The following is a 20,657-nucleotide window of genomic DNA, read 5'->3' on the forward strand; positions in this document are numbered from 1 at the left end:
GTAACTATTTTATTTCAAATTGAAACTGTAATTTGTATTTCGAAAATATATTAAATTATTTGTATTTGAATTACAGTGGTGGAACTGAGACACATTTCTATCTTAATTAGGAAACGCACACTTCTAATTAAATGCGATCAAAATATTTTATATTTTATTTAAAAAAATTACACTATATTCTCTCTTCCATTAAACTTTAAACAAAATTGTTAATATTTTTTATCCTTTGTCCGTTATAACTACCTATAAACTTTTAGTGTTTTAATCGAGATTGCATTTTGTTCCACAAGTTTTCAATTGTATTTAGAAATCCAAAGGAATTCCAAACCAAAACTTTTCCTCTACCATGTTTTAAAGTTCAATAGTCAGATAGTAAAAAATAGATTCATCATCTTCCTAATAGAAGTTTTGATCCCAGATATACTACAACTCTACTACTAATTACGGATGATATGTTGAATTTACCCAGTAACAACTTTATAAAGTAAATCTATTAAAACACGATTAAGTTTCAGTGACATTTATTGAGCTGTGAATATATGAAGAACTACAGACTGACGCTGTGTCAGAAGACCAACCATTTTAAAGAGACTAGGTGAATTTTTCAATCCGGCGAGCTTTTCCCAACATCTGCACTACAATACGAATAGAAAATTCCTAACGCTTGGGAATTAATACAACGTTTACAGCAATTATTTTTAAGTGCTGATTAAGTATTAGGCGATATAGAAGCTTTATGATCCCTCATAGGAAGAGAATCTAAGATTTAGATTTTATTTTCTGAACTGGCAACTTTCATCATTTTACGCGAAGCAAAGCTAATTAAATTTTACTAAAGAGATAGTTATTAAAATAAATAGTAAAATCAAGATAATCTTTATAATCATTCAGAAACGAAATTTAAGGGTTTAGTGTGGAAATGGTAGGTTGAATAGAATTACATATAATGTAGGGGTTAAATAAAAATCTGACCAAACAAAACCGTAAACATGCATTATAATAAGCAATATTTAATTACTCAACTTTTCTAAATTAAACCAAACTCCATCTTGAGCACCCAAAATCAATTGTGTCTTTGACAAAACCAGAGGTATGACGGTCTTTTCATTAGGTACTATTTTAAAATTGGTTAATATATAAAAGAACAGTACTTTGGCAGTCAGTAGTGCGTATCTGGAACCTAAATTTTTCATTGAAAAAAAAGTAATGGACTCGTGGTAATACAAATTACCTATACAATTTCTGGGTCCAGCACCGAATGGTAAATAAGTCAAGGAATTAATTTTCGTTTTATTTTCATCGCTGAACCTTTCTGGGTCGAATTTATCAGGATTCGGATAGTATTGAGGATCTCTATGCAATCCAAACGCTGGAACCCAAATACTTGAGCCTTCTTCAACAATCAAGTCTGTTTCATGTGGTAGTTGTGCAGCAATGGTATACTCTTTTGTGCATATTCTTTCAATAAAAATGGCAATATTCCATTTTCTTAACGTTTCTAAACAAAATAATTAAAGTAATTATAGTAAAAAAATAAAACAGTATAATACCTGAAACCACCATATCGAGGTATTTCAAACCCTGCAGTTCTTCATATGTAACTTCATTGACATTTTCGACCTTATCAAACATTTCTTTCCTTAATTTGCCTTGAATATCCTGATTCGCACATAATTCATACGTCATGAAGTCCATCAGTATGGACGTCGTGTCATATCCTCCGAAAAAGAAAATCAGTGCCTGTGCCGTTATATTTTCGTCAGAGAGATCAATTTTTTTCGCAGATTTTCCTCGTCCGATCTCTGATTCTGTTGTAACTGAAAAACCATTGTTTGTTTCAGCCTCTTCTTCGTATTTAAGTTTTCCTTTGCGTGCCTCCATTAATAGATGTATCAAATCGGGTCTGATGATATGGTTTTTTTCTCTGTACTGGATGGTTTCCGAAACTATGTTACGGAAAAAGTTTCCCACATTATCTCTAATTATTTTTATATTGAACATCTAAAAATATACAGTAGATAATAAATCTCAATGGAATATGTTGTTCCTAACTTTTAATATGATTGATGGAACTCCGGTTAGCAAAAGTAACAGTTTCCGTATGCCATTAAAATCGGTTAACATTTTGGCATTTTTCAAGAACTCATTGTCAATAAATGAATTGCACTGGATACCAAACGCAGTGGTCCCAATTACATCTACAGTAAATTTGGATAAAACTTCTCGTGCCTCAAATTGTAAACTCTTTTGGTCAAGTTCTTTTATGTGGTTTACGTATTGCTGGGCACATTCTCTCATAAGTAAAAACATGGATTTCATTTTACTGCTTGTGAAAACTGGACTTAAAGTCTGTCTTAAATCCCTCCATTGTTCACCTGAGATATAACATTACTTTATAAATATATATGTTATAGTTAGTAGTGTTAGTAGTAAAAATAATGTTAGTTACCTTGACTAGAAAACAAAGTCTTGCCCCACAAAGGATCTACGTCAGGTTTAAAGAGAATATGGTGATCTACAAAGTGGTCGAAGTCTTTAATTAATATTTTCTTAATTAATTCTAAATCTCTAACAACCAAAATTGGAGATGTGAATTGGAAGGCTCCTATGTATCTAAATATATTTTAATATTAAAATTAATAGTTTAAATAGACTAATTTTACCTTTCGCCTGGAAAACTATTATAAACTTTCATACTAAGGTCGGACAAAGATTCTAACTGCAAGACGTTCTTAGTAAAATTTCCCAAAATCGGCACTGGGGTTATAAATTTTACATTTTTGTTTTTCCAATAATTTAACAACTTTATATAATTCAGTATTAAAAATATAATTAGGATGACGAATAATGTGAATAACAACATGTTTGAACTGCAAATGACTGGGATATAGCAATTAGAATCTACGTCCTTGCTTTAAATCATTCAAATTAATTGGAGGAGGCGACTAAATTACTGTGTTTTGTGAGATAAGATCTATTTTAGTTCTTTGTCAATAGTAAATATAAGTAATTATAATTAACATTATTATTATCATATAATTATAATTAAGTAAAATAAGAAAATAATATATTAAAATTAACAATATATCTTTTATGTACGTAATATACAATCATTTAACTCAAAAAGCTTTTTCGGCGTAGCAAATATTATCCAGAATATTTTTTAGTGAAAACTTAACAAGCAGACGGAACTCTTTTCGTCTTCTTTAGAGCCTGTTCTCCTTGTACAGTTCATAGATTTCACATGTTTTATACACTTATTTTTTTTTGTTTTTTTTTTTTTGTTTTTGGACTAGAGAGTGGAAAATCTTACTAGATGCACTCCTGAACGGAATTCGGAGGCAAGTGTCCGATTCTCACGGACTAAAAACCACTCTCCATCGGGGACCAGCTCTAAAAGCTATAACCCAGAAGGGCATATGGGAACTTATTTATTCAGGCAGCCAAGAGGGAAGGCCTCTTGTATCTGTCTGGATAGTTCCGGGGGCGGTAGTTCACCAAACCCGAGATTTCGGGATTGGGGTGGGATACACTCATATAAATCAACGCAAAAATATACCTTGATCACGTGCCAATCACGTACCTCTCAGGCATCGATCATGTACCAATCACGCGTTAGCCATGCACCGATCATGCGCCTATCACGTGTCAATCACACTCTTGTCACGCATCGATCACGCGCCAATCACTCACGATAACGTGCCAATCTCTCACGATCACGTGCCAAAGGAATGACTACAAATAATTTACCTTTAATTAGAAATTAAAATATTAATGACAAAAATTGGTATAAACAAAATTTTAAGGATTGCATTACGGTAATTTATGAACTAATTTATGGGTTAGTTATTCAGAATATTCTTCATGTATTGTTTAGGAATATTTAAATTTTAACGATCATCAATTTGCTAAATATAATTGTTTTTCATATTTTTAACTCTCTAGATGTTTCAGATATATTTAACCCTTCCTCTTTTAGAAAACAATACGCGTACTCGCGTTTAAATTTATGTGCTTTTTGCAATCACAATTCACATTAAATCGACAACGCACTTGGGGAATCAGTCTTAAGATGTGGTGGGGAGTAGTCAGTGGATGGTTATATATATATGACAAATAAAAAACGGCTTTACAAAACACTAATTTTATTTATAGTCATTAAATTCGGCAGACAATGGTAGTAAACACAATATGGATATTTTACTAATAGAAAGAAAATTACAAAAATCTAATTTAATCACAGATATGAAACAATAGTAAGTATATTGCTTAATAATAATGGCATAAATACGTCATTTAACTATTATATAATTGGCTTAAAAATCCAACATTTATACAATTGTCATAAATAATTTATCATATTTATGCAGGTTAAAATTAAATATAACTCAACTAAAGTTAGATTGGGGGACGCCTGGAATGCATCTGAAGAGAATACTGTGGCTGATTCCAAAACTGTCCTCCATTTTAATATGCTGAAATAATATAAATAATTAATAACATGTTTGTAACAAGTTTTAAATAGGACAAATTCCTAAATTATTATGTATACTTACATCCTCTATTATTGTTGTTATTGTTGTATCCATATCCATTTGATTTACCACCTACACCACCAACACTAGTAGTTGGCGGTCCGAATCTCGACTGTCGCGGACCGTTATTCTCTCGTCCACCTTTAAAGCCTCCATCTCTGCCTCCACCGCGACTAAAACTGCTGTCGCGGCTCTTGAATCCTCCGCCGTTTTCTCTGCCTTTGAATCCGCCACCGCGGGATCCTCCCGATCCCCATCTGCCGCCGCCTCCCTTCATATTATAGCCACCTGTGCGGTTGGCCATCTCTGTGAGTTTTGGATTGACAACCTGACAAGAAATTAATTAGATCACAGAAATATTTATATCAAAACTGCGGTTACCTGATTAGCTTCTTTCAAGACTGAAACTAAATCCTTGGCCTGTCTGAAATTGTTTGGAGTAAAGAAGGCGTACGATGTTCCCGTTGAATCTGACCGACCAGTTCTGCCGATCCTGTGGATGTAGTCTTCAGAGGAGTTGGGGTAGTCATAATTTATGACATATTTTATTCCGTCCACATCTAATTTTTAAAAAATATCGGGTTACAAGTGCTCTCTTAAGAAAAAACTTATAATGCCTTAACAAAGCTGATTTTACTTTAAATGTCGCTTGGAAAAGCATGCGTGTCGAAATACTTGGTCTAAAGATACATGAAAGATCATGCACAGAATCACTTTTGTCTGGAAAATTTACTAAGATGAGCATTTGTTAAGGTATAAGTTTTGATTTTGAAGTTTTTGCTGCACAGTTTTTTGGAGAATATGTATGTTAATCTAATTATTTGTGTTGCCTTATAAAATATCACAGTAATTTTTAGTTGCAGGTTACCACAATACGTATTCCAAAAAATTATCATTGTTAAATAATAAAATTATGGCAACAAATGTAATAAATTAGTACAAAAAACAGCAGATAATTTATGGAAATACGTAAATGTTAAAGAGAAACGAAAAAATATATAAAAAATTAAAAGAAAAATTAAGAATACTAACCATGAGTGTATCAAAAGAGATCCATGTTGATCTGATGTTTAAATAAAACACACAGCTATAGTAGCATCAAGTTGGCTGCTGCAGTGGACCCATTAATTTTTTACAGGCATTTGTAAAGTATTGATGATTTTTTTTATTACAACACTGCAGGACCGACAGGAAGACAAATTTTCAAATTTGAATGACATTTGTTTGGTGGTGGTGCTCGGCTTGTGCTACATTTTTAAGTTCATCCCTCGATGACTACATTTTAGCCGAACACATGATTTATAGGTTGTTGGAGTGGAGGAATAAGCGACACATTTGACAGTGGCCGATCTTGATGGATTCGAGAAAATATTACTCGTTTAAAAACTGGGAAGACAATTTCGTACATTACAGATTACTGAAGTGCATAACCTGTAAATATACCCTGAATCAATTTGCCACTCTTACAAAACAAAAAACCGTTTTCTAACGTGGTTAAAACTCCGATTTCCGTTTGCTTAAAATAGTGTTCTCCGAGCTGTACATGTGAGTATGCCACTGTCCAAATAGTCTTGAATGGGAAGAACGGTTTTTCAAACATGTGCCATATTTGATGCGTGCATCAAATCTTCCATCGGTCTTCTACCACCTCAACTGTACCTCAGAGCGGGGCAGACAGCCAGAGGCACCGCAAGACACAGAATTGCATCCTTCATTCAAAAGAACACAACTAAGGCGTAACAATAGCAAAATCTCATGTGTTAGCTAAGTACGCTCATCCTGCATGTGCCTCTGAAACAAAGAAGGACACCCAGACTGATTAATGTCAAATCTTTTGAAATTTTATATTAAAGTCTTAAATATTAAAAAATGCGGTCCTTGCTTGAATGGTACTTACAAAAATTGTTTTTTACTCAATTACTCAGCAGTTTATTTATATTTCCAAAGATCGTTTTCAAAATTCAAGCAAAGATAGCCTCACTATAACTAAAACCTAATCTAAAATTAATAATGAATTGCAATGAATTAAGCTTGAATTAAAATCTCCAAACGCCCATTAAAAGAACCAGTCTGGAAAATCCCAAAAATGCTACTATGCCATTTAAGTAACCCGAACACGACTAACATCAATTTTCTTTTACATGGTTCGATTCCTTGTTTTCATGTTAATTTCAAGGACCCCTACACATGAACTTACCTAGTCCCCGGGCAGCAACGTCCGTCGCCACCAATATGCAAGATTTGCCGTTGCGGAATTCCCGGAGTACGTAATCTCTTTCTTGTTGGCTCTTGTCACCGTGCATACACACAGCCGGCCAACCAAACCTTCTGATCTGTCTTGTGATATTTTCGACCTTCTTTTTGGTTTCAACGAATATGATTACTTTAGCTCCTGGTTCTCCATTGTTACCAATTTCTTGCAACAGTTGGTTTAATCTGTGAAAATAATTTTAATACGTTTGGATACATCTTTCACAAGTAAATAATGAAGAATTTGAATGTTCAAAAATCAGTTCTTCTTAGAGGATTATGGGTGCGATAAATGATAATCACAGTTCTCATACATCTGGCTCATCATACAAAATTTATAATATCTAGAACAAGATAAAAGTAAAAGGAACTTACTTGTTTTCCTTTTCATGTTCCTGACACACATCGACGATTTGGAGGATATTGTGATTGGCGGAGAGCTGCAATGAGCCAATGTTAATTTGTACGAAGTCCTTTAAGAAATCGATGGCAAGCTTCCTGACTTCCTTCGGCCACGTGGCAGACCACATAAGTGTTTGTCTGTCGGGCCTGATCTGTTCGATGATTTTACGAATTTGAGGCTCGAAGCCCATATCTAACATTCTGTCAGCTTCATCCAGTACTAAGTAGGTGCACCTTTCTAAATTTGTCGTGCCCTTCTCCAAAAAGTCGATGAGTCTGCCGGGCGTGGCGATGCAAATTTCAACGCCCCTCTCCAAGTCTCTCGCCTGAGGCCCTTTCGGGGCTCCGCCGAATATGCAGGTATTCCGAACGTAGGAGGCGCTTCCGAAATCGCTGGCCACTTGTTGAATCTGTTGAGCAAGCTCTCGCGTAGGTGCGAGAACAAGAGCGATCGGTCCGTCCCCGCGGCTGATCTGTGGCTGATTATTTATGTGAACGATAGCGGGCAGGATGTACGCCAGCGTTTTACCAGAACCGGTCTGGGCAATGCCGACAAGATCCTGTCCGCTCATGGCGATTGGCCAGCCTTGGGCCTGAATGGCCGTGGGCGCATCGTACCCCTGATTCCTGATCTCATTCATAACGTAGTCGGGGAAATTTGCTTCGTTGAAATTCTGGATGGGATTGGGCGCGTTGCCGTCGATGGTGATCTCTTTCGATCTGCGATACTGTTCGACTTCGTAGGGGGAGCGGTTGGCGACGGCCGGATGTGGGAAGTAAAAATCTTTTTTGAATGGTCTCAATGTTTTTGTGTCCCAGTTTGGTCTTCGGAGACGTCCATTGGAGCCACCGCTCCCTTGACTGCGGCCTCCGAAGCGGCTGCCGCCGCCACCTCCGCGGTATCCGTCGCTTCCACCACGGCTGTATCCGCCACCGCTACCTCCTCTGCCGCCACCGAAGCTGCCACCGCCGCCTCGGCCTCCTCCGTTGGAGTAACTGCTTTCTTCGCGGCCTCCCCGGAATGATCCACCTCCGTTTTGTTTTCCGTAAGACCTGTAAAACATATAATGATGCAGTTACATTTTTAATTGATATTAAGAAAAATTAATAATATAGGTTAGCCTCTTTCATTGTCAGTAATATTAACAATAAAGTTAAATTTTAATTAAGAAAAAAAAAATACAGTTTGCAAATACAGTGCAACATAATTTTCACATTTTTTAGATTGCATTTTAATTAAAACCTTTTCTAATAGTTGAAATATAATATTATATTAATGTCTCACTGAACCATATTTTTTAAACATATTTACTTAAAATTCAAATAGAAATTATTACTTAAAATACGATGATATGATTGATACTTAAACACCACAGTAAGAAATTCAATTAATTTGTAAAGTCATAAACCGATTCTTTATATTAACTCATAATTTTTGTTTTATAAAAGCACATTATTTTTAATTAATTTATATATAGATTATTCAAATAGATATTGAAATATTTTAATTTTGCAGTACATTCAACAAAAAATAATTTAGGGTATCAATATACAGTGAAGAATAATATTGGCATTTGTCAAAATACAGAAAAAATGCAAATTAAACGAAAGTTTTCAGTAAGTTTTGAAACGAGTATTTATTTTTAAGTACTCTTATGTTTCTAGTGTACAAAAAGTAAAAAAATATTGCAAATTCTTATAAGAAAGAAAAAGTGAAATAATGAATGATTTATAAGGACTCTAAAATTAAATTTTCATGTGAAAAAAATAGGGACAATTTCAGTATTGTCAAAAATGTGTATGTATGTATATTAGTACTTGGATGCTAAGTCTCTATTTTTAGTAATTGCCAACCATCGGCGACGCTACTCTAGGCAGTACGCACACTCTTTAGCAAATTATAACTGTTTTTTAACGTTTCGTTTCAATAGGAATGGTACTTATATAGGCCTCTTCGCTTTTAAATTATTAATTTTATTAATTTCGAATAATAAGTGTGAACGATCAAAGAAACTGATTTTTAATGATTTTTAACGATAAAAAAACGATGATTCGTTCAATATTAGGCGTTATTTTGGTCATCGCGTTTTCTTTTGGGGCTTATATTTTACTGCATTTTTTATGCAGTTGTTGATTTTGTCATTCAAAGGTGTAATATTTTGCCCTCCCCATTGTAACTAAAATTAACTATATTTTTATTTATTTTACTTAGGTAACAACTTACATTTAGAAGCACAATATTTAAAGTTTTTAACATTTTTTTATGCCTAAACATCTGAGTTGCCAATTTAATGTGTAATTTCGAATAAATTTAGACAAAAATTGTAACCTAGGGACATTTTCAACTTATTTTATTCAGGTTATTTGTACTTTAAAAGTCATGAGAACTAATTTATCAATGTGATATATCCCACAGATGACCTGTCTAATGGAGCTATCTTGAATAAAACTATATTTCAATTTCCGCATAATATATGAAATTATATTCAACCTTAAATTAAATCATAAATATGATGATTCAAACAATATGCGAATATCTCTGCTTTAAAAGTCATGAGTATTAATCTTATCAATATGAGATATCTCACAGATGACCTGTCTAAAGGAACTACTAACTATATTTAGATTTGCGCATAATATATGAAATGATGAAATGGTTCAACATTAAATTAAATCAAAAATAAGATGATTTGAACATCTGTACTTTAAGTCATGAGTACTAATCTCATCAATATGTGATAAATCACCTGTTTAAAGGAGTTACTTTCAGTAAAACTATCCCTCGATTTGCGCATATTATATGAAATTACGATCAACATCAATTACATTCATCATTAAATCATAAATGTGAGAATTAAATATTTCAGTTCTATAGAAAATATTTACAAAGACAAGATGGCGGAGGTTCAAATAACCTTTTGTAATTAAACAAAATCTACACTAACAAACAAAATCACAGTCATACAATCAATAAAATATATAAATACTTACATTTTACTTGGTATTCTGGTTGCAAGATAAGTTTTCGATGATGGATTCTAGGTTGTTCTTGATTAATGAAGACGAAGAGAAATTTCTGAAAATGCACAATTACACGAATTAACACAAAATTTTTAATTAAACCATATGTTAATAAATGGTATGAACTCAAAACGAATCGTTCGAAGAAAGGTAATTTTCTAAATACGCAGTAATTTAAATAAAATGTATTTTCAGAATCTTACCTCTTCTGACCCCACGGCAAAAGAGGAAGTGTTAAAAAAACCTACGGTAGAGGACGCATTAAATCGATAGGTGGGAACATGGCGGCAAATATAAAATATTAAAGGCAACTAATTTTTGCAGGTACTGAGTGCCAAAATCAAAATAACATGAAAAGGATTTTCTTAATTCGTGACTTAATAAATTATTTTCAATATTAAATTGAAAAAATAATTTTATAAGCAATAGTGCAAGCATAGCAGTTGCTTACACTATTTTTTCTGATTTTCCATCACTTACAACATTTGGTAACATTTTCTTAAGACTCCAACAAGTCCTATATACAATGGTGTCTTGATACCTGATTGTATTTTCTTAATCCAATCAATACTGTTGCATTAATAAAACAAGTTATTTATAAATTCATTTTTAATATACATATATTATTACATGTAAACAAAATAAAATGATAGCATTAATGTACATCTCTTAAGATAATGCATTATTATGTCTTAAGTCGTAATTCCTAAGTACACATAAATCTTTTGCCATATTTATCCTTCCAGAAGAAGTATATACATAATGTAGATGCAGTAACAAAGGATAACTAAAGCTATTTGGCAAAGTCTTTAATAAATCTGAGGTTAAAGCTGGAGGGATGGTCTCTAAAACGTGCCGTGCTGAATTTGTTTTATGTTCTACCAGTGCCTTTATTAAATAAAAAGCAAAGAAGGTCTGCTGAGTAATTAAGCCTTCTGGAATACCATGTTCAAGCATGAGGAGTAATTGTCTTAGGGAGGAAAGTAATTGTTCCGCAGGCAGAGTATCTTCCATGTCACCAATCCTTGACTTCTTGGGGATTGGTTCGTCAGCATCCTGCAAAAAAAAACTCGATTATTACCACACATGTTGCTAGATTACATGACTTACATCAGCGACGGAATCCCAGGCAGTATAAACACAATAACTTGTTAAATGAGCCAACGATGGAAGTTGCGGCTGCTTAAGCGAATCCGCTTGGAGGTTATTGAAAAGAAGTTGCGGTAGCACGTGAGACAACATTTGCATTGTACAACCAACGATATCGACGTGAAATATAGCGAGAGCAAGATCCACGCCTCTTTGTAATTGGTCCCTGTAAGGTAGCTTCAGTAACTCCTGAATTACGGCCGAAACAAGCCATCGTGGTCCCGCAGTATCGAGCAGACAGTGTACCGTACGTCCAGAATCGGAATCCAACCAACCCCTTTGAATACCATATTTCCAAACCTAAAATATTACATATTTGCAATAGTTACATTTATTTCTGTAATATGTATAGAAATAAATATTTACCTGATGTAGTTGTTCAGTGGCAGGCAGTTTGGAGACTAATTGGTGATTACTTCTTGTTTGAAGCGCTAGTTGGACGTCTCGTTGCATTTTACGAATGATATCGCAGGTCAGCACCCACCTGTCTTGGAAACATTCCTCATCTACAACTGGAGCAGCAAGCAACTGTTGTATCATATTCATTGGTTTGAGTAATGTCTCCTTTGGTGCCGTTCTTATGTATGCACATAACCAAGCTGCGGCGGCCACTGGTAAACAGCACATTTTTCCTCTGACTGCATCCAGAATACGTTTTACGTCCGAGGGATCCAGTGCTCCTTGTTCCCACGCAACAAGTACCTAAATTATATTTTCTAAATTGTAATAAATGCAAAAAAATTAATAAATCAGTTTAATACCTCATGCATTACACCTCCAATATTAAATAGAATATCTTGCATGGAACATGTAAAGTTTACATCTCCACTATTGAATTGTTTAAGCAATGTATCAATAATGTCATCATTTCCCAATCTTAGTAGTTGTTCAGACGCTTTGGGACGTTGTTTTTCCACCATACAATTATGGAACCATTGTTCAAACAAAGAATCTCCGCTGCTTTTCGATAAAACGTCCAGCCCGTATTTTTGAAGAATGGACACTAACATAATAAAGGTGTTGTCAAATAAAAGTGCCTTTCTTTTATCATCATTCACTTTTACTGATCTCTTATTAAATGTGATTAATTGGTTCACCAGATGTGTAATTTGCCCTTGGACAGTGGCAACAGCCAGAATCAATTCCAAACTTTTTCCTGTTATCACCTGGTGAAGCATACTCAATAGCGCATCCTAAAAGTTTTATTAGACATGAATGTTGTATTTAAACTAGGGGCAACTATTACTAACCTGATTTTTTTGATAGTCTGTAGAAAACGTTTTAAGAATACCACTTAAGGATGATTCTGCACATTTAATAACATTAGGTATCCCTTTATTTCCTTCCCTCTCCATGGAATTGTCCCTCTTCTCCAGTATATGCCGTACTTGAGGTTCACTGATTAGTCTTGTCTTAATAAGTTCTTCCAAAAAACATTTGAGACTGGACAACATAAATATTGAGTCCATAGCATCTAATAGTGGTGTATGTTGCAACATCAATTCCATAGCATGAACAATACTACTTCCATCTGATTTCCCTGCCAATTCTTTAAGAATGTATGGAACTTTAAGGAATGCAACAGCACCCCAGTATCCTTCTTGAGGTGTTGTGGTTACATTGTACAGTGATATGAAACTACCTCTTATCAGCTCAGCATATAATCTAGTGTTGCTGTAGCCTTTTAGGTTTTGAAATATTTTCAACTGTTGAACAAGTGCACTTGTTGTGGCACAAGGATTTCCAGTTAATTTGACAATTAGCCAGTACTGAATTAAAGAACCAGGCCAATCTTCATTTATGGTGGGTAAACATAACATGCTTATATCAATGTTTTCTAGTTTTCTTACATACTTTATATCTTCTGATACATGATCTGTTGCTAATAACTCTGCACAGTTTTTTACAGTTTCCGTAAACAATTCTAAAAATAAAAATAAATAAGGGAATAATTAATAACAATCTTAAATTGGAAAATTAATTTTATGATTGTATATAATGATTATAATAATATATTTGTAAAATATGAATTACAATATATTTAATATCACTCACCCGGATCATTATATCTAGCCAAACACATCATTGACACATAAAAATCATCAGTCATCAAGGTCTGTAATAGAGTGCTTGCTTTTTGAATTAACTCTGGGTCAGTTTTGCAGTGGTGCAGAATATTCACTAGCCACAGAGCTGTAGAAAGTATAGCAGTAGCTAACACTGTTTCTTCTGGTTTTCCACAGCATGTAATTCCTGGTAACATTCCTTTAAGAAACTCCAACAGATCATATATACAATGCACCCTTGACCATTGGTTGTATTTACTTAATCTAAGCAATACTGCAGCATGAGAGACTAACTGGGCGCTTAGAGAATGTTGAAGATAACTTAAGACTAGCTGATTTGCACCATCACCGACAACTGCTTGTTGTAGTATACAATCAGCCAGATTGTAAACATCACCACTAACTCCCCTTGGTAATACCGTTTTTATGTTTATACCCCATTGTAAGTCAGTCCATCGTTCCCTCCAAGCTTTGATAAGTAGGGCTTTTAAAGAACTTGTTTTGCTTGTAGTTTTTGATTCCATTCCCATTTTTCTAATATTCTATATCAACATTTATTAAACTTATATTAAAAATTTCAGTACTATTTTAATACGTCTTCATTTTTTGTTTTCTCTTCCTTTTTACAGATTATAAATAATTGTTCTGTAATAAGTTGCCATAAGTTGTTATGATATCTTCCTCTATTCTACACAACACTGTAGTTTTCTATTTCTTAATTGTTATTCTGTGATGTTGCCAGATATTTAACATTTAACATTATCTCCCTTTGATTCAGAATTTAATATTTAATGACTAAATATCACATCAATGAACTCTCAGTTAGTAATAAAAAAGCGAAAACAGATAATTTCATTCTAATCCTGAAGATTTAAACGATTTTCTGATACTACTGAGACAAGATCTGGCAACACTGCTTACGATTTAACCTCTTCAATTTATTACATTTACAGGTTATAAAAGTTCTAAAAAGAATAAGTGAGATGAATTAGACGAATTTAGTGTTTATATTTAGTAGTTTCCCTACGGAATCATCATGCCTAAGGAACAATATCGAGAAACTGATGTGGCGAGAAAAATGTAAGTTATGGCAATAAAATGTAACATCAAAAAATTATATTTTTTAAATTTTTAGCTCCCACATCACTTTTGGCGTTGAAAGTGCTGAAAGTATGCAACAACAAAGTCACATTCAAGTTGTCGCGAAAAATTTGTATAATCAGGATATTCAGAGAACCCCTGTACCGTATGGTGTACTCGATAAACGTTTGGTAAATTATATGTGATATTAATGAGTGGCAATATAAATAATACGTATTTTATTTAGGGTACCAATGCAAAGGATTCAAATTGTCAAACATGTGGAAAGAACATAAATGAATGTGTTGGTCATTTTGGTTATATAGATCTGGAACTACCAGTATTCCATGTGGGTTATTTTAGATCAATTATAAATATTTTACAATCCATTTGTAAGAAGTGTGGATCTGTATTATTGAATGACGATGATAAAAATATGTACAGAATTCGATTGGCAAATCCAAATTTGAGTTACATGACCAAAAAGAGTATACGTAAAAAAATTCTTGAAAAATGTAAAAAGCTAAACAAATGCCCAAAATGTAAAAATGTTAATGGATTTGTTAAAAAAATGACTGCCAGCAAAGGAGGAACTGGTAATTCAGTTTTAAAAATTGTTCATGAATTAAACAGAGGTAAAGACAAGGATTCTGTTATGAAGGAGCAATTGGGTAAGTTTGAGGTCAATTTTTAAAAGAACACTTAATAATTTTATGAATGTTTTAGCTGAATTTAATACAGCTATTCAAAGTAATCCTGATATACAATCTGCTTTACATGGTAATGCTGTTTCTCAAATATTAACACCAATTGATGTTCTGAAATTGTTTGAAAGGATACCAGAGAGTGACATCCCACTTCTGGCAATGGATGCAAAAAAGTAAAAAGTAAGTTCAAGTTATATTAATTTATTAACATATTTTTTTCCTAGATGTCATCCCAGAGATTTAATTTTTACAAGAATGCTTGTACCTCCTGTCTCAATTAGGCCGTCAGTTGTATCAGAGTTAAAAGCTGGAACGTAAGTGAACTACTTATATTATTAAAAAAACCTTTCAAGTAAATCTTTTGAACAATTTATTCATTGTTAACATTATTTTAGAAATGAAGATGACTTAACTATGAAACAATCCGAAATAATTTTTATTAATGACGTTATTCGAAAGCATAAACTATCTGGTGCATCAGTTAATATGTACCAGGAAGGCTGGGATTTTTTACAATTACAAACTGCCTTGTACATCAACAGTGAACTCTCTGGGGTGCCTTTGTCTATGATGGTTTGTAATTTTCTACAGTATTACCATTAATGAATTACTAAATAAGAAAAAATTCTAGCCTAAGAAACCGGGTCGAGGTTTGGTCCAACGTTTGAAAGGTAAACAAGGCAGATTTCGGGGTAATCTTTCCGGAAAACGTGTGGACTTCTCCTCTCGTACTGTAATCTCACCCGATCCAAACCTGGAAATCGATCAAGTCGGAGTACCAATGCACGTCGCCAAAATTCTCACGTTTCCAGAAAGAGTGACACAGGCTAACATTCAAAAAATGCGAACGCTGATTATCAACGGACCCGACAAATGGCCAGGGGCAAATTACGTTCAGCAGAAGGGGTCGGCGTTTAAAAAGTTCCTTAAGTATGGTAACAGGGAGAAACTAGCACAAGAGTTGAAGGTATTATTCTCATGTCATAATAAATTCAATGAAATTCAACATTTTTAATGTGTTTTCAGTTGGGAGATATGGTAGAACGCCACTTATATGACGACGATGTTGTACTTTTCAATCGTCAGCCTAGTTTGCATAAATTGTCTATTATGGCTCATAGAGCCAAAATTCACCAACACCGGACTTTTAGGTATATTTTCAATAGTTAAAATTTGAACACTGTATAGATTTTACCATCAATTTTAGATTTAATGAATGTGTATGTAACCCATACAATGCTGATTTTGACGGCGACGAAATGAATTTGCATTTACCACAAACTGAAGAAGCAAAAGCTGAGGCTCTAATTTTGATGGGCGTAAGTGTGAAATTATTCAAGTGTAGTAATTCATTTTATTCACGTTAAATTCTTACAGAACAAAAGTAATTTGGTGACTCCCAGAAACGGCGAACTTCTTATTGCAGCCACTCAAGATTTCTTAACTGGTGGATACTTATTAACAAAAAAAGATACATTTATGGACTTCACACATGCGTGTCAGCTTGCAGCAACTTTATTAGCTGGCAAAGACAGCAATATGATTATCAATTTACCACCACCTTGTATTTTGAAGGTAATTTATTGGTTTAATTATTTTATCCTTAATAGAAGTCTCGTGTGTTTTAGCCAAGAAAATTATGGTCTGGAAAACAAATTGCTAGTTTAATATTCCGCCCGAATAAAACGTGCCCTGTGAAGGCTAATTTAGAATGTAAAGGCAAGGCATACACAAAAAATCGTGAAATGTGCGTTAAAGACTCGTACGTGCTCATTCGGAATTCGGAATTGATAGCTGGCACTTTAGATAAAGGACACTTGGGTAACGGTAGCAAAGGCGGTAATATATTTTATGTAATATTACGCGATTTTGGACAAGAATTTGCGATTAGATGCATGTGGAGATTAGGTAAAATGGTTATTGTTTATCTGCAACTGTGTTTAAATAAATAATTTACAATTTTAGCCAGATTAGCCTCATACTACTTGATGAATACTGGTTTTTCTATTGGTATAGGTGATGTTACACCTGGTGAAACGTTAATACAAAGGAAAAATAGGCTGTTAAATGATGGGTAAGATGACTGGTATATCAAATATTATTTATTTGTCAAATTATCTTTGAAATTTCACAGTTATGCTAAATGTGATGAATATATTAAACAAATGACGGAAGGAAAATTGCAATGTCAACCTGGTTGCTCTGCAGAAGAAACACTGGAAGCAGTTATATTGAAAGAGTTGTCTGTAATTCGTGAGCATGCAGGTCAAGCTTGCGTTGCAGAATTACATCCCACAAATGGGCCTCTTATAATGGCTTTATCTGGATCTAAAGGTAAATTCGTATATTTTCAATTATAAATTAATGTATGAAATAATCTAACGTATTTTAGGTTCTTTTATTAATATATCACAAATGATTGCATGTGTGGGACAGCAAGCTTTAAATGGCAAAAGAGTACCCAATGGTTTTGATGATAGATCACTTCCACATTTCCAACATAATTGTATGGCAACTCTAAAACAATTTAGAGTACAAATTAACATTATTAAATTTTAGCAAAAACTCCTGACGCCAAAGGTTTCGTTGAGAACAGTTTCTACTCAGGTCTAACACCCACCGAGTTTTTCTTTCACACAATGGGTGGCCGTGAAGGTTTGGTCGACACAGCCGTAAAAACAGCCGAAACTGGTTATATGCAGAGAAGACTTGTTAAGGTAATAACCATTGCGAAAATACGTTGAACGTTTAGTGTATTTATTGCATTGTAGTCATTGGAAGATTTAGTAGTTCATTATGATGGGTCAGTGAGAAACGCTGAAGGAGACATTGTCCAATTGAATTATGGTTGTGACGGCTTGGATCCAACATACATGGAGGGAAAGGATTGTCCAGTTGATTTCGACAGAGTTTTAAATCACGTGCGTGCCAAATATCCGTACAGAGACGAAATTGCTCTCGACGGTAATCAAATATGTAGAGCGACACAGGCGTTTTTAGAAACGAAAGCTTTGGACGAATGTAGCGAAGACTTCAAAAAGGAACTGATGTAAGCAATGCTTAATCAATAAGATTGTGTTTGTTTATGTATTTTTAAATTTTAGCACATTTATGAATACTGTCTCCGAACGTGTCGATAAAGCTTTGAATTCTTACGGCGCATCAAATGTTGCTAAAGAAATTGAACGTTTAACATGTAGTCAATTGATAACATTTTTGGAAATTTGTGGCCAAAAGTATATTCGGTCCATCATCGAGCCTGGTACCGCCGTAGGTGCATTAGCGGCACAAAGTATTGGTGAACCTGGAACTCAGATGACGTTAAAAACTTTTCACTTTGCTGGCGTCGCCAGCATGAACATTACCCAAGGAGTACCAAGGTAAAAAGTTACATAAAGGTTGATCATAATCATACAATAATTCATTTGTAGAATAAAAGAAATCATTAACGCGAGTAAGTCCATAAGCACCCCAATTATAAGAGCCAGTCTGGTCAATTCAACTGACCCATGGTTTGCAAGGGAGGTGAAAGGGAGAATTGAAAGGACTACTTTAGGAGAAATTTCGTCATACATTGATAACGTTTATACAAAAAATGACGCATTTTTGTTAATTCAGTTAAACGTAGAAAGAATAAAGTTGCTAAAGCTAGAAGTAAATGCAGACACAATCAAATATAGTATATGCACGTCAAAGTTAAAGTTGAAACCGGGTGATGTGGAAGTTAAAAGTGACACCATATTAACTGTAAGACCTAATAGAAGCAAACATTCAAGGAGATTAAATTTTGCGCTCAGTGAATTAAAGGATCAAATTCCTAATGTTGTTATTAAGGTACTTGTTATTTACAAATTTAAAGAAAAATCATTTGAAGGGGTGTTTTTAGGGTTTACCAACAGTGAATAGAGCTGTGATTGCTAGAGAGGATAGGCAAGGGAAAGCATATTATAATCTTTGTGTTGAAGGTGACAATTTACGTGAAGTAATGGCCACTTATGGTGTAGACGGAACAAAAACTGTGTCAAACAATATAATAGAAGTTTATAACACATTAGGGATTGAGGCAGCCAGGTATGCTTGTTAACTTTGACGTAATTAAATATAAACATATTATTTGCAGGGAAACCATAATGTCTGAAATAAAAATGGTCATGGAAAATCATGGTATGAGTGTAGATTATAGACACATTATGCTTCTGGCAGCTCAGATGACTCACACAGGGGAAGTGCTTGGCATAACTCGATTTGGATTGTCAAAAATGAAACAGTCTATTTTAAATCTTGCATCTGTATGTACTTATGTTAATTTGGTATTATCATTACTTACAGGTTTGATTTTAGTTTGAGAAAACGGCGGATCATTTGTTTGATGCTGCATACTATGGACAAACTGATAAAATCAATGGAGTATCAGAAAATATAATCATGGGAATGAGTGCACCAATTGGTACAGGAATATTCAAACTTTTACACAAACCTACTCAAGTTGATGAAAACCCCAAATCAGATGATTTATTATTTGAGTCAGTAATTGCTGAATCATAATGTTTTATTTTAAAATATTGGATTAAAACAATAATTGTTGTACATGTTTAGTATTTATTTGAAATACAAAGTTTTTATAAAATAAATAAAGCTGTTTTAAATGACATGTTTTAATGTGAACTGTTTTGAGATCTATCGCTTTTGTTGAACTAATTCCCTCAAAGAATTTGTTGCCTCTAATAAACTGTTTTCCAAATAACTTTTGTTACCTTCCAAAACTTTAATTTTCTCTTCTGCTGCAGCCTGTTTCTTCTGCAAATTCTCTTTAATATCTGCCATTGGGGTCAACACAAACATCCTACCCACAGCTTCATATGTTCTTGTTCCTTCCTCTAACGCATTTATTTCTCTGTAATTTTAGCATATTTAATGTGGCACATTTAGCCTGGGTCGTAAAATACCTTTCAGTGAAGCTCGCGTGTTTCTTATTCCTCTTTAAACCTTCTATTTGTAGATCATGCAACTTAATTTTTTGACTCGTTTCTATTTGTTTCTCCTGGAGTTCAGTGAAGGCCTGAAGAAAAAAAATTACTTTCTGCTTTAAGAAAAACAATTCTTTTATATACCTTTTTTAATTCCATATCCACTTTTGTAGCCATTTTTAAATTAATCTACCTAATGGCAAAAACCAAAATAGGAAATTTGAGGATCCGGTGGTAATTTGACGGAATCACGTTTGCAGTCTTGCGAACAGAGTAAAAATAAAATCCCCTAAAATTTAGGATAATTAAAGGTGGATTCACACCTAATTTTATTTTGTTATAAATTTTTATTTAATGCGTGATTTTAAAAATTAAGAACCCCAATGAAAAATTAAGTGGTCAATGACGCTTTATGTAGATTTTCATGCAACTATATTTTGGTTTTAACCCATTTATACAGTTTTTTATTAATGTGCCTGT

At 33.8% G+C, this 20,657-nt stretch overlaps 5 protein-coding genes across 6 annotated transcripts; 1 reads left to right on the forward strand and 4 right to left on the reverse strand.

Annotated features, from left to right (window-relative positions):
- Positions 1 to 140: 140 nt before the first annotated feature.
- LOC109595522 (cytochrome P450 9e2) lies at positions 141 to 2,865 on the reverse strand. The gene is made up of 6 exons (XM_020010895.2): positions 2,664 to 2,865; positions 2,450 to 2,613; positions 2,053 to 2,375; positions 1,551 to 2,001; positions 1,232 to 1,498; positions 141 to 1,180 (listed from the first exon to the last, which is right to left on the reverse strand). The coding sequence occupies exons 1-6, from the start codon at positions 2,861 to 2,863 to the stop codon at positions 1,011 to 1,013; spliced, it is 1,575 nt and encodes a 524-aa protein (XP_019866454.2). The 5' UTR covers positions 2,864 to 2,865; the 3' UTR covers positions 141 to 1,010.
- A 1,263-nt stretch (positions 2,866 to 4,128) lies between these two features.
- On the reverse strand, positions 4,129 to 10,430 carry LOC109595549 (uncharacterized). 2 transcript variants are annotated; one of them, XM_020010926.2, is made up of 7 exons: positions 10,412 to 10,430; positions 10,179 to 10,263; positions 7,161 to 8,240; positions 6,733 to 6,971; positions 4,917 to 5,095; positions 4,557 to 4,863; positions 4,129 to 4,475 (listed from the first exon to the last, which is right to left on the reverse strand). In XM_020010926.2, coding segments are annotated over exons 2-7 (1,815 nt in total). In that variant the 5' UTR covers positions 10,181 to 10,263; positions 10,412 to 10,430; the 3' UTR covers positions 4,129 to 4,467. The 2 variants fall into 2 exon arrangements, with proteins under 2 accessions (XP_019866485.2, XP_049819257.1); XM_049963300.1 differs by lacking the exon at positions 10,412 to 10,430 and having other exon boundaries at positions 10,179 to 10,353.
- A 375-nt stretch (positions 10,431 to 10,805) lies between these two features.
- Positions 10,806 to 14,098, reverse strand: LOC109595548 (mediator of RNA polymerase II transcription subunit 24). Its single transcript, XM_020010924.2, has 6 exons — positions 13,413 to 14,098; positions 12,608 to 13,281; positions 12,119 to 12,550; positions 11,724 to 12,059; positions 11,319 to 11,657; positions 10,806 to 11,264 (listed from the first exon to the last, which is right to left on the reverse strand). The coding sequence occupies exons 1-6, from the start codon at positions 13,951 to 13,953 to the stop codon at positions 10,878 to 10,880; spliced, it is 2,709 nt and encodes a 902-aa protein (XP_019866483.2). The 5' UTR covers positions 13,954 to 14,098; the 3' UTR covers positions 10,806 to 10,877.
- Positions 14,099 to 14,376: 278 nt separating this feature from the next.
- LOC109595547 (DNA-directed RNA polymerase III subunit RPC1) lies at positions 14,377 to 19,859 on the forward strand. The gene is made up of 21 exons (XM_020010923.2): positions 14,377 to 14,503; positions 14,559 to 14,694; positions 14,751 to 15,174; positions 15,230 to 15,383; positions 15,435 to 15,524; positions 15,606 to 15,783; positions 15,842 to 16,177; positions 16,237 to 16,361; positions 16,418 to 16,529; positions 16,588 to 16,785; positions 16,839 to 17,118; positions 17,176 to 17,284; positions 17,345 to 17,544; positions 17,603 to 17,716; positions 17,770 to 17,927; positions 17,982 to 18,259; positions 18,315 to 18,590; positions 18,642 to 19,044; positions 19,097 to 19,281; positions 19,331 to 19,499; positions 19,552 to 19,859. The coding sequence occupies exons 1-21, from the start codon at positions 14,460 to 14,462 to the stop codon at positions 19,753 to 19,755; spliced, it is 4,173 nt and encodes a 1,390-aa protein (XP_019866482.2). The 5' UTR covers positions 14,377 to 14,459; the 3' UTR covers positions 19,756 to 19,859.
- Positions 19,790 to 20,466, reverse strand: LOC109595550 (prefoldin subunit 1). The gene is made up of 3 exons (XM_020010927.2): positions 20,322 to 20,466; positions 20,157 to 20,269; positions 19,790 to 20,104 (listed from the first exon to the last, which is right to left on the reverse strand). Exons 1-3 carry the CDS (start codon positions 20,352 to 20,354, stop codon positions 19,888 to 19,890), a joined length of 363 nt encoding a protein of 120 aa, XP_019866486.1. The 5' UTR covers positions 20,355 to 20,466; the 3' UTR covers positions 19,790 to 19,887.
- Positions 20,467 to 20,657: the final 191 nt, after the last annotated feature.

The sequence above is a fragment of the Aethina tumida genome, chromosome 2, assembly GCF_024364675.1.
Source record: "Aethina tumida isolate Nest 87 chromosome 2, icAetTumi1.1, whole genome shotgun sequence".
Lineage (NCBI taxonomy): Eukaryota > Metazoa > Arthropoda > Insecta > Coleoptera > Nitidulidae > Aethina > Aethina tumida.